The following is a 13,305-nucleotide window of genomic DNA, read 5'->3' as shown; positions in this document are numbered from 1 at the left end:
AACGCTGTGACCCTTGCGCAGCTCTTGAAACAGCTGCTCTGTTTCATCTTAAGAAGAGGCTGCTGCTTCTCTGTGCTGGATGGCAAAACCACGGGAAGGGGAACCCCTTTGAGCTATTGTCAGTGCTCCCCCAGCCCACCATCACCCAAGACACACCCACCTGGACAGGTCTTGTTCTAATCCTTGGATGCGAGCCTCTGCCTCCCAGACAGAAGACATGTGATCATTGTCATCAGTGGGTGCGGACATTCCCTCCATCAGCCACCGATCGCGCAAGGATTTCCTCTGAGGAAAGAGACAGAGAATGCGTCGATCAGCTCTCCTGCCTTGGACATGCACGCGATGTGGACACGTGGGCTGTCAGAACACATCGAGGCAAGAGAACTGACTTGTCAGTCAGACAGATGGGCACGCATACAGGCACATCCACACACAAATTCACGCCTAGGCACATTCAGAAGTGTATGCATAATCAAGCACACCCACCCGTATGCCCATATGATGTATGGAAGCACAGCTACACAGGAAGCTACATGGCTTGAGAGCAGATACTGAACACACCCACTAGTGCGGATACTCCATCTGTAAAGCTCACAGAGTTTCCCTGTGAGCTCCCTCTCTCTCACACACAAACAGGCTAGCCAAGCATTTTCATAAATAACCACATTATGTGTCCACAAATAACCGGTGCATCTCTCTCTTTTGCTCTCTCTTACACACACACACACACACACACACTACCTAAGCATTTGCTCACAAAGAACGTGATTCCCACACCCTGAATTTCTATGGGCTCAAGCATCTGCACACAAGTGGTGGCCGTTTGCACAGGTGTGAGCTCAGCACTCATTTGAACAGGATCGTCAGAACAAAGGGCAAAACCAGAAAATCAATGCCTACTCGCACATGTCTGAGTGGGTATCGATGTGCAGAGTGTCAATGTGCATGTATGAGCCACAGCGGACCACAGGCACTCCCCTCTCCCCCAGGGGAGCCTGATTGGCATGTAATCTCGCCCCCAGAGGTCCACACGGATCCCCCCCCCCTCGCCCATTCTTTACTCTTTCATCCTCCCACTCCCGCACCGCCACCTCCATCCCTTAGTCCATCCATTCCTGCATCCCTTTCCCGGGTGGTACCTTGAGGCGCTGGGCTCGCAGTCTCTCCTCTTCCAATTCCCGGCGGGTGGCCAGGATACGCTCCTGCAGCCTGCGCCGCTCCTGCAGCAAAGCAAAGGGACCGGGGCGGGGGGTGAGGCGAGGCGAGGCGAGGCAGGAGCCGCCCTGCAGAGGGGCGGACAAAGGGCCCGCCGCGGAGGAAAGCAGGGCGGTACCGAGCCCACGTGGGCGACAGACAGGCGAGGCTCCTTGCCCGGCCGATTGCGCCGCTGAGGACTTAACCCCAACCGCACCGGCTCAGCCTCAAGGAGCCACCCTTAGGCCACCCTCCTCGGCATCGCCTGGACGAGGACGAGGGACGAGCCCCACAAACGACTTTTCTCCAGTTGCGCTCCTTATTGCGTCCCGCCCGGAGATGCTGATCACTCACTTGCCGGTTCTCTTGCTCGACCTCCCTCCCCACGTATAAAAGAGCGCATCAGTGCCGGCCGACCCACCCGCCCGCTGGAGGGTGCTGTAAGTGTCCCAGCGCTTCCCCCTTTTAGAAGCAACTAAAGCCGGGAGGAGGGGTGGGGACACTGCCACCCCACCCGCAAAGATCCTGCCCCCTTAACCCTACCAGGACCACCACCAACAATTTTGTTTTCCCCTTTTCCCATTTTGTTCAGGATGTTTAACAGCGAAATAGAGATCCTGCTCTTGGTACCTTATTTATTGGAGCATTAAAAAAAAACATTTATATCCCACCTTTCTTCCTAGGAGTTCAAGGTGGCTAACAACATAAACAATATTTTTAAAAATCAAAGCTTTAACAGTGAAAAAGATCTTTCAATTTACAGCATAAACACTAAATATTAACACATGAAAAGAGCAGCAGCAAATAATACAACAGCAATCATATATATACACACACACACACACTATATATATATATATATATATACACACACACACACACATACATACATACACACACAGAGACATTAAAAACAGCAAGGTAAAATTGCAGGCTTAACTGCCTTCCTAAAAAGGAAGGTCTTTATCAGCTTCTGAAAGGTCATCAAGGATGAGATGAGATAGGCCCCCTTTGGAAGGGCGTTCCAGAACTTAGGTGTAGCAGCCGAAAAGGCCCTCTCCCTAGTCCCAACTAAACAGATCTCAGGAGTTGTTGGGATATACAAGCGGGCTTCTGAAGATGACCTCAGTAGGTAGGCAGGTTCACATGGGAGAAGGTGGTCCTTCAGGTATCCAGTCTCAAACCATACAAGCTTTTAAGGCCATCTCCAGGCCTTTGAATTTTACCCAGAAACACACTGGAAGCCAGTGTTGCTGTTTCAACAAGGGAGTTCCATGTGCCCTGTATGTGCCCCCTTCCTTGTTAGCAACTGGGCTGCAGCTTTCTGAACCAACTGTGATTTCCCAAAACTGGTATACCTTTGTGGAACCACTTTCATGGCCTCTCATCTCTGAAACTATATGCCACCAACAGACTAACTTGGGCAGTCCTCTGGAATTTGAACAGACTGGTTCACTTCAGATCTATTTTTTAAATTATGTTTTAAATTTGTGGCTGCCTCCTTTCACTCAGACAGATGAGGCTCCTGGGTGATTCTTCCCATTCCTACAGTTGATATAGGCCCATTTGAGAGGTGGAAATCCCTTGGTACACTGATGCTGGATAGTTTGTGTCCCCATAGTCCCTTCCATTCAAATACCCCAGTAAACCAAGCTCATCCAGCCATTCTCCAGATTTGCAGGACTCTTAAAAAAGAGGGGGGAAAGATGAATGACACTTGCCACCAGCACTGCAGACAGCAAGGGGAAATCTCCCCTTGCCAGCTGAGCACTTGCACCTTCTGATGAGGAGCGCACTGCCACTGTTGCTGTGCATGCTTGCCATGGAGCACCTCCATGGGCCAGTTCCCATTTTGAATATTCAAGCCACCCTCCTATTTATGGCTTGTTTTAGATTATGTAAGGGTTATTTAACCCTCACACAACCGACCACCGCCAGATTCAGATGACACAACAAGCAGCAGTTGTGGCTTGAATATTCAAAAGCCGCCCAGCATGTGCCAGCACACACCACAACCCACCATGGCTTAACTAAACCATGACGGGTTGTGGTGATCATACAAACTAGGTCAATGTCACTCTGATGCAGACCTATGCATAAGAAATGGTTTCTGGCTCCTATCCATTTAGACACAGCTGATTTAAAATGTCCTGTCGTAAGCTAGCTGGAGAACTTTGGGTTCTAGGGCAGCCTATCAGTGCTGTCATTTAAATTAGTAAAAGTGGGGAAGGGGTATGTTTCATTGCTGTTTGGGGGCCCTGAATCCTGCTCCACCAGCTCACTCTCTTTCAGCTGTCTTAGGGTCTCTTCCTCCCTCGCTGAAGCAACTCTGCCCTTGCTGCCCCTTATGCCTAGTACTCCCTAATAAACACAATAATATTTTTTATTTTTAATTATGTTTATATAATTATTATAAATAAAAATAATAATAAACTCCCTTACATAATGCTCACACACACACACACACACACACACACCACTTTCTCTCTCTTGAGGGGTATCTTGGGCAGCAGCCCTATGCCCACTGACCAGGGAATAAGACTGCATTGTCAGTCTCTTAGAACCGATCCCCTACAGCAGGGGTGTTGAACCTCAGGTCTGTGGGCCAAATCCAGGCTGCTTGGGGTCGTAATTTGGGCCTCTGGGGTTTGCCAGATGGCCACCCCCCCTTCCCCTCACCCTACACCATTTCCTTGACCACCAGTTGTTTGGTGGCTTCCTGGCTTTTGTGCTATTTTCCCCCCCATCCTAAAAAGTTGAAATGCCTCTCCTAAGGTTTAATTAATGAGAGTAGGAGCTTGAAGCTAAAATATGCTGGCATGCTTGGTATTTTTGGCCTTGCTTTTGCCTTTGGCCCCACCTACAACTGGAATGCACTCCCCACCCCCTGGAAAGCTTCTCCGAAATTGAATTCGGCCCTTAGGCTGAAACAGGCTCACCACCTCTGCCCTATAGGGAAATTAAGCCTATGTACGTGCAACATAAGTGAATGCCCATTTTGAAGTTCTGACCACAGATCCATTGAGGCCACTGCTGTTTACTCTGACAGGCAGTAGCTTTCCAGGGTCTTAGGTTTCTCCCAGCCCTGCTACCTGAGACTGTTTATTTAGAAATGTCAGGGATTGAACTTGGGACCTTGGGTACGCAAAGCAGGTGCTTTACTGCTCACCTACAGACCTTCCCTGTGCAGTAAGAGGGCAGTAAGTAAGGCAGCTGCCTCCAGCAGTGGATTCTGGATACCCTTGATGGTGCAAGGGCAGGACACAGACAGATTTGACTCAAAGGACACAATCCACCAGGATGTTCTCCTGAGCAATTCTCGTCAAATGAATGGGAATTGCACACAAGCAAATGAGAAGGAGCCCTACCTTGTTGTTTGGGTGACTCATGTTGATGAGTGTGTGCAGCAGAGGGCTTGCTTGGATTGCCTTGGGCTGGCCCAGCTTTCTGCGCATGCACACTCATGGGTGAAAAGGGGATTCCAATCTGCATGATTGATTAGGCACATGAAAATAAGGAGTGGTATTTACTTTGGGGCTTACTTACTGCTGAGTACAAGGGTGTGATCTCTGATGAGGTGCTTGGGTATGTGCCTCCAGAGGCTGTGCTTTCTGTGTGCAGAAGTATCCTTGCTGTTTACAGAGTCTGTGTCATGCGCTCAGATGCCCTGCCACAGTCGTATAGCCATAGATGTGTCTGCTGCTATTCACATACTCGAGGCTCTGGTGCATTCCTGCTGCTATTTGTAGCATCTGCCTCCCTGCCACCACCACCCCGTGTTCTCTCTCCACACAGAAACACCTGCTGAAACATTTCTCACAACAATCAATGTTTACTACACTTTCTGGCATGCACCATTCATGACAACATCTCCACCTGGATCTGTGCATGGGGCTGCGCACAAGGGCAGCCCAGCTGCATCCCCATCGACAGTCACCAGTCCCACCCCAATCCCCGCTTCTCCCAGTCCAGGCAGCCCTCCAGATCTCCCTCCTTCTGTTTGGTTCAGGTTGGAGCTACTGCCTGCCCAGTGAATAATTCATTTGTTCCAAGACAGGATGAGCAAAGAAAAAGGGAGCTCAGGTTACCCCGGGCTTGCTCACTGCTTCTTCCCACAGAGCAGAGGAAACAAACAGCCTGGATTTAGCCCAAATCCAAAGATGTTGGGACTAGATTTACGGACTGTAAACTAGGACAGACCTGCTCTGTCCTCCCCTTGCAATAGCCACATAACTGGGGACAAAAGTTATCCAGTATTTTAAACAACAAAACCCTCCCCTATGCTGTGTTTCTGATCTGGACTGGGAGCCCCATGGCTGCCCCTGATCTTCTGGACATTCTTCTCATTCGAGTACATCACCTGGATGAACCAGGAAGCTTCTGGCTGCATCACTCTCTTCTAGAAAAAATGGGATGTACTGAGTAACCGATCAGGAGCAATTCTTCTGAGGGCGATACTTTCTCCCAGAGCCTCTCCCAGGTGAAGCCATATGTGGGACTGGAAGGAAGATCCCAGAAATGTCATCTTCAGCAAGTCATCTTTTTAGTGAATGGCAAAAAACATGGTTGCTCCATTCCCTGCAGGAACGTTACATGGGCTTGTCAATGGCCACTAGCACAGCCTGGGTAAGGAAAGAATTGCCTGTCAGCAGCAGGGGAGTTTGTATAGAAGGGATGAGAAAAATACTTCACATACATTATTTCTGTCATCTTCACATCAACCCAAGTATGTTGCTGCTATTAGCCCCTTAGTCTGGTACTAAAAGAAAGCAACAAAGCATCCAGTTGGCTAGATGCAAAAGAAGACAGGGCTCCTGCATTTTTAACAGTTTTGTAGAACTAGTGGGTTCAGTGTATGCAGCTTGCATGCTAAACCACACCTGCTGAAATTCCCTCAAGCTGCACTGTCCTCTTTTGCATCAGGCCATCCTGCATCCAATGAATTCATGGGTTTTTCTACATGAAGTGTTTAACTCACCACTTTACCGAGGCTTCTGCTTTCGGATTCTTTGTGGGATTAAGGTCGGCTCCTGTACACGTGTTCTTTTCCCCAGGGGATTTCCTTTCTCTGCCTTTCTATATGTTCCATCACACAATCACTAGGTGGCACTGTGGTATAGCAGAATTGCACAAGTATACCAGGGTTTCATGCCGCCATTCACAGAAATACCAGACTTTCCTTGTTAGAAAAAAACCCACTATAATGGTTGCAAAGCATGGGAGAAGCCCCGGAGGATGACAACGTCACATAAAGCAACCACAAATTACCATGAGTGAGGAATCACAAGAGCACAATAAATGCCTTGTGTAGAAAGGCTCCACATCTGAAGCAAAGTTTGAGCTGGGAAGGCCTCAGCTCTTAGCTAATGTTCTTTCTTAAGGCCAAACTAGACATCACTTCCATGGTAAGCTTGAATCCTGTGCTTCAGATGCCCCATGTCTTTTTCTGATCTAGATTGGGAGCACAATGGGCTGGACTACAACTCCCATAATTCCAAGCCAGCATGGCCAGGTTAGAGAAGGCTGGGTTAACCTTTTCCCAATGTGCCGTTTGCCTACTGAAAATCCAGCCCCAACGCTCTCTGCTGTTTGCAAATAACTGCTTTGGGGGAAAAGACAGTGATTTTCAGCTGAAAAAAATATATGGGGTGAAATGAAAGGGTTAAAAATACACTTCTCCCCCTATGCTGTGTTCCTGATCTGACACAGTGGCTGCTTTTTGTAAAGAAGAAGACATGGGGAATCCCAAGCACAGGATTCAAACACACCATTTACAGCAGGGGTGGGCAACTTTTGTGGCCCTCCAGATGTTTTGGCCCACACAACTCTCATCTGTCCTAATGTCAATGATGAGGGAGGATGGGAGTTGTAGACCAAAGCATCTGGAGGGCCGCAAGTTGCTGACCCCTGATTCACAGTAATGTCTCATTTGACCCTAATAAGCACTATTCTACAACAGCCCTTGGCTGCCCAGAGAAACTGCGGGTAGGTTGCAAGGGCTGGTTGTGTGCTGGGGGTGCATCTGACCCTCATCTTGCTTGATCACTATGGGAACAGGCCCCAAGGCAGCTACACACAGCAAAGCGCTCTGTCAAGGTATTTTGTTTTCATATATGGGAGTGGCTGATTGCTCGGCATTCAGGGCAGATAGAAATGAGATCCTTATTCAACGTCCACCTTTTCCACAACCCTCCTTGATTCCACGTCCTCCTGTACTCAGCCTGTAACGGAACCTAAACACGTGCAACTGGAACAACTGCATATCACTTCCCTGTTTACCCCTGCTTGCCTCTTCTTCCCCTGTTGTTTCCTTGAGTTGAATCTAATATTGCAAGCTCCTTGGGGTAGGGATCTGTCCTCTTGAACCCTGCAAAGAGCAGTGCATATAGATGGCACTAAATCAGGGGTGTTGACTCTTCCAGGCCGCGGGCAGAGTTTCATTTCAGAGGAGCTCTTGGGGACTGCGTTGTAGGTGGTGGGCAGGGCCAAAGGCGAGGGCGCGGGCCAAAGGCAAAGGGGCAGGGCCAAAAATGCTAGCGTGTTCTAGCTTAACGCTCTTGCTGCCAATAACTAAGCCTTAGGGGAGGCATTTCAATCTTTCAGAATGGGGAGAAAACTGCACAGAAGACAGAAGAACACCAGACTATCGGTGGTCAGAGAAAAGGGTGTGTGGCTATCTGGGGAACTCCAGAAGGCAAAATTGGGGTCCTGGGGGGGTGTGGGGGGGTGCATATTGGGGCCCGGGCCTGAGGTTCGGCCCCCCTGCACTAGATAAATAAATAACTTCAGACTAAAGGTGGTGGTGGTGGAGGGGAAAGTAGCCAAAGAAACCTCCCTGGAAGTAGAAATCTAGCAGAGAAGAGAATGGGCTGGCCTAGGACATTTCTCTCTGATGTTCTAGTTATATGATGCAAGGTTGTTCTGAGACAGCGGCAAAGCACTCAGAGGTAGCATTGCCCATCTTCAGCCCCAAAGTGGCGCTGTCCACTGCACCACCTCAGGATTCCATCATCTCCTTCTTCAGGAGGTGCCAGCCTTTAAATACCCATGAGCTAGCTTCACTTTCTGAGGCACTGTGGGAAAATTAGAAGGTGGCTATAACTAGCTACCCAGCACTGCTTGGAGCTAGGGCGGCCAGATGCAAAAGAAGCCAGGGCTTCTGCACTTTTAACCATAGTGTTGAAGAGAGGATGAGGATGTTGCCAGGTGGAGCATAGACAACAAACTGCGCCTGGTGGACTACCCTCTTCTACACACGTTCAGAGCGCAAGAACCCTGCCCTCTTCTGCATCCGGCCACCCAACTTGGAGCACTCCAACCATGCCTGGCGGTTCAGCTTGGAAGACTGAGCCAGGAAAAAAGCAAAGCATCACAGGACTTTTCCTGTGTCACATAAATGTGATATAGGATGATCAAAGGAATTATCCCTTATTTCAGAACCCAGCAACTTCATAGGAAAAAAACAACCACTGCCCCACAAACCTGACAGAACAGCCATTGTTCCACAAATACGGGGGTGGGGAACTTCAGGCCCATGGACCAAATCCGGCCCTCCTGAGGTCCCAATCCAGCCCTCCAGGGTTCCCCAGATGGCCACACCCTCTTCCCAGCCACGCCCCCTTTCCCCAATTGCCAACTCCTTGGCCAGTGTCCAAACAGAGGCAATGCTACGGAGTCCAAACAACGCTACAGGGTCCAAAAGTCCAAACTGGCTTTTGGGCTGTGTCCTCCCCACTAAAACTTTGAAGTGCCTCTCCCAAGGCCGAGTTACTGGCAGTAAGCGCTTTAGGCTGAAATAGGCTGACTTTTTGTTTTGGTATCTTTGGCCCCGCCCCTTTTGTCTTCAGCCCCACCCACCACTGGAATGCAGCCCCTGAGAGCTTCTGCAAAACAGAATTCGGCCCTTGGGTTGAAAGAGGTTTCCCACCCCTGCGCTAAAAGCTGTGCCATAATTGTGCCATCATTTCAATCCCTGGGGAAGACTCCTCTTTTTACTTCTCTTGCTCCATGAGCACAGGGATGACACAGATTCAGAAGGACCATCCTAACTTCTGGAATGTATATATAATTACAAAGAAGTTAAAGTATAAACAGCAGTTGCACACAGGTTGAACCCTGTGGGAAGTGATTGGTTAAAACTGGTGCAAGTGTTAAAAAATCATTTTGCATCATTAAGAGTACTGCTGCTGAAATGCCAGGTTTTCCACTACTCAGATAGACAGTTCCTGCTGCTTGCATGTTTACAGTGAGTCAGCTGAGCGACTGAGATGGGTGGGGTACCCAAATCACACACCATCTCTTATTCAATCAGCAGTAGCTGAACAGAGTTACATGCCACCAACATATCAACATTCTCCTTCCCATCAAGAGCACTGAATAGCTGGATTACTGTCTTAGGCTGCAGTCACAGGGCAAATCATGAGGTGCTACTGCACCTGCCCTGCTGCCCTCAGTAAGCCTCCCGACAAGCTGATGTCAGTCTTTAAAATGTGTCTGTTCCAAACTGAAAAGAAAATATTACATAATGTCATGCAGCCTTCCCCAACCTGGTACCCTCCAAATGTTGTGGGACTCCAACTCCCATTAGCCCCAGACAGCATAGGTAATGATCAGGGATGATTAGAATTGCAGTCCAAAACATCTGGAGGGAACCAGGTTGGGGAAGCCTGAAATGTAAGTTGGGAAATGTAATTATATTTGCATGAGGTTTTAGGCCCAATCTTACATCTCTCTGTGTCCAGGTTGTGCCTGATGAAGACACCCCTCTATTGCCCTACCCTAGTTATGCTACTGTGCATGAAAGTCACTTATTGTGGAAAAACTGGTCCCTTCCCCCCCCTCTCCCATCTATGGAACACTGAGGGACTCTCATGGGGAATAGAGGGACAATCCTTGCTCAGAACTCTTGAGTCCCATCTCTGCACAAGTGGGGCAGGGGCGGGGGAGAAGTGAGAACACTTACCGTAATAGCTTGCAGGCGCTGCGCAAACCGGGAGTTCTCTGCCATTTTCCCTCTGAAAGACAAACAGAGCCTCTTGGGATGTGTCCAGAGGACATTGGATGCCAGTTGGATGCCAGAACTCACCTTCTCTCCCTCCTCCCCCAACTTCCGTCTCACGTTCTTATTTGCTCTGATCCTTGCACACAAACATACCCCCTCCCCCCCACCTGACATCTGGTCACTGCATTCATGGCATTCAGTTGCAAGCCCAGGCATGGTGGGGGGAAAGCATGTGTGTGTGTGGGGGTGCAAACAGGATCCTCTTCTCTGGCATCTTCCAATATTAGTCCCATGGTTGTGTCTATTTATTTTATTGGAATGGATTACCATTCCAATGCTGAAGGTAAGTATCCTGATACAATCACAGCTTAAACACATAATAGATGACTCAAGTTCCAAAAGAGAAAGAGATTCTTCCAAACAGTACTCAAGGCCAAGTCACATGAGGACTTCTGACAAGGCAGTGACTCTGCAAATCTGCAGTTACTATAGGCTCAGGCAGTGCAGGAACAGCCAATAACATGCTTAGAATGCTGCACAGATCAACCTTCAGCATGCCACTGGCACCGCAAGCATGCTTTTCCAGGCTATTGCAGTGGCATGTGGGAAGTTGCTCTATGCAGAATTTCACACACATGCTCAGTAGTCATGCAACTATGCACGACAAGTTATCCATGCTCTAGTCCAGTTTCCCAACCAGATGCTTTTGACTTCACCTCCCATCAGCCCCAGTCAACATGGCCAATGGTCAGGAATGCTGGGAGTTGTAGTACAAATCATCTGGAGGGTATCAGCTTGTGAAAGGCTGCTCTAGTCGCTTCCAGACTGGATTACTGGAATGTGCTTTACATGCGGATGCCCTTGAAGGCAGGCTGGAAACTTGAATTGGTCCACAATGCAGCCACAAAGTTTTTAATCTGGGGCTAGCAGATTGGCTAGTATTAGCCTAACCTTTTTTCAACTTCAATGGTTGCCAATCTGTTTCTGGGCTTCATTCAAGGCTTTGGCTTTGATCTTTAATGCTCAACATGGCTTGGAAGCCCCTCTCCCCATATACACCTGCTTGCTTGAGAACGTCAATGGACATCCCTTCCCTTCTCCCACACTAACAGATGTGTGGCAGGGAGGTACAAGGAACAGGGCCTCTTCAGTGGCAGAACCCAAACTGTGGAATGGTCCCCCAAGAGAGTCATGCCTGGCTCTTTCATTGCCCGCTCTTAGGCAAGTATTCAAAACAATTTTTTGAATTGCTGCTGTGCCTGCTGCTGCTGCTGCTGCCACCATCAACATCAGTCCTTCCCTGTGGACTTCTGCCTGGTGGACTGCCAGTCCCTGCAGGACCAGGCCCCCAGGTACTGAGCCAGCTGTGTTGTTTCCACCTGCCCCTTCCTGGAGGGGCTACATAAGCTGGCTGGCTGAGGTGGCCTGGGAGAGCCAGGGCCTGCAGGAGAAGCCGCCGCCACCACCACCACCGAGGAAGAGGCATGCCTGCTGCCGCTGTGCTGCCACCACTATCACTACCATGGACTCCTGCCTGGCAGGATTTTTAAAGGGGATTTTTTTAATTGTTTTTTTTTTAAATTTGGGGGGGATTCTGTTGTGTTTTTAGGGGTGGGTTGCCTGCCTGATAGGTGGGAGTGAGGGGGCATGTGGCCACCTGATGGAGGCAGCGGGGGGAGCATTAGGGGCCAGAATATACTGAGGCTAGGCGGCAGGCGCTGGCGGAGCACTAGGGACAGGCCATGCCAGGTAAGGGGAACAAGGGGGAGATGTGTAATATCTGTCCCCTGTTCTAGGCCTGTTCAGAGCCAAAGGATGGCTGGGGGAGGCGTGACTCCATCTTCTGGCCTTTGATTGCTGCTCTGCAATGCCAGGTCTGTTACCCAGAAAACATCCCTCATCCATGACATGATCCTGGATGAGGGTGCAGACCTGGCCTGTATTACGGAGACCTGGATGGCTGAGGCCGCTACTCCAACTCTTGCGGCCCTGTGCCCAGCTGGATTTTCGTATGCACTGCAGCCGAGGGCTGGGGATCGGGGAGGGGGAGTGGCTGTTACCTACCGAGAGTCCTTGGTCTTCACCAGACCCCCTCTCCAGGAGACCAAGGTTTCTGAGTGCATGTACTGGAGGTTGGGCCCAAAGGGAAGTCTGGGGATTCTGCTCGTGTACCATCCACCCCGCTGCACAACTGACTCCCTGGCCACAGTGCTTGAGGTGGTCTCTGATATGCGGGTGCAGTCCCCTAACTTATTGATGTTGGGGGACTTCAACGTACATTCAGAGGCTGTCCTCACAGGAGCACCTTGGGACTTCATGGAGACCATGGCTTCCTGGGAGCTGCACCATATTCTAACTGGGCCCACCCATGTAGCCGGTCATGCACTAGAACTTGTGCTTGTTTCTGGAGAAGCAGGGAGTGATCTGGAAGTTGGGGGTATATCCACCACCCCCTTGTCATGGTCAGATCACTATCTGGTGATGTTGGACTTCTCGGTTCCACAACCCCTCCGCAGGGGTGGAGGACCCATTAAAATGGTCTGCCCCAGGTGTCTTATGGACCCGAATGGATTCCTGAATGCGCTTGGGGATTCTCTGGAGCATGCAAATGGCCATTCGGTCGAGACCCTGGTGGGTGGCTGGAATGTCGGAATCACTGGGGCATTAGATCGGGTGGCTCCGAAACGCCCTCTCCCCCTGAACAGAGCTCGGGCTGCACCATGGTTCAATCTGCAGTTATGAGCTCTGAAACAGGAGGTGAGACAGCTAAAGCGCCGGTGGCGGAAGTCTCGCTCCAAAGATGATCAGACACGGCCTAGAGCTCTATCTTCTGCCTATCATGTGATGATGAAGGCAGCAAAAAAGGAATATTATATTGCCTCTATCGTGTCCGCAGAGTGCTGTCCCAGAACAGGAGGCTGTTCCAAGTGGTCCGGAGCCTGGTTGGTCCAGTTGCTCCAGAACTGCTGGAGCATTCTAAGGCCTCCTGTGAGGATTTGGCAAGGCACTTTGCAGATAAAATTGATCAGATTAGGAGTGTTATTCCGTGCGCTGTGGATACAGTCAGTGAGCAAGAGGCGGTCTGTGGCAAACCAGTTTTGTGGGATCGG

At 49.9% G+C, this 13,305-nt stretch overlaps 1 protein-coding gene across 3 annotated transcripts in view; it reads right to left on the bottom strand.

Annotated features, from left to right (window-relative positions):
• The window catches only part of PALM3 (paralemmin 3), a 44,889-nt gene that overhangs the window by 14,303 nt on the left and 17,281 nt on the right, over positions 1-13,305 (bottom strand). For all 3 annotated transcript variants that reach the window (XM_084835798.1, XM_084835801.1, XM_084835799.1), the window contains exons 2-4: positions 10,157-10,208; positions 1,140-1,220; positions 161-285 (exon numbers count right to left, since the gene is read on the bottom strand). In XM_084835798.1, coding sequence (XP_084691924.1) covers positions 161-285; positions 1,140-1,220; positions 10,157-10,201 — 251 coding nt within the window. In that variant the 5' untranslated portion in view covers positions 10,202-10,208. The remainder of the gene's footprint in view (positions 1-160; positions 286-1,139; positions 1,221-10,156; positions 10,209-13,305) is intronic.

Source organism: Heloderma suspectum, chromosome 2 (assembly GCF_057233095.1).
Source record: "Heloderma suspectum isolate Gila_16-S chromosome 2, 16-S_ref, whole genome shotgun sequence".
NCBI classification, from domain to species: domain Eukaryota; kingdom Metazoa; phylum Chordata; class Lepidosauria; order Squamata; family Helodermatidae; genus Heloderma; species Heloderma suspectum.
This window is presented reverse-complemented; position numbering and strand designations above follow the sequence as displayed.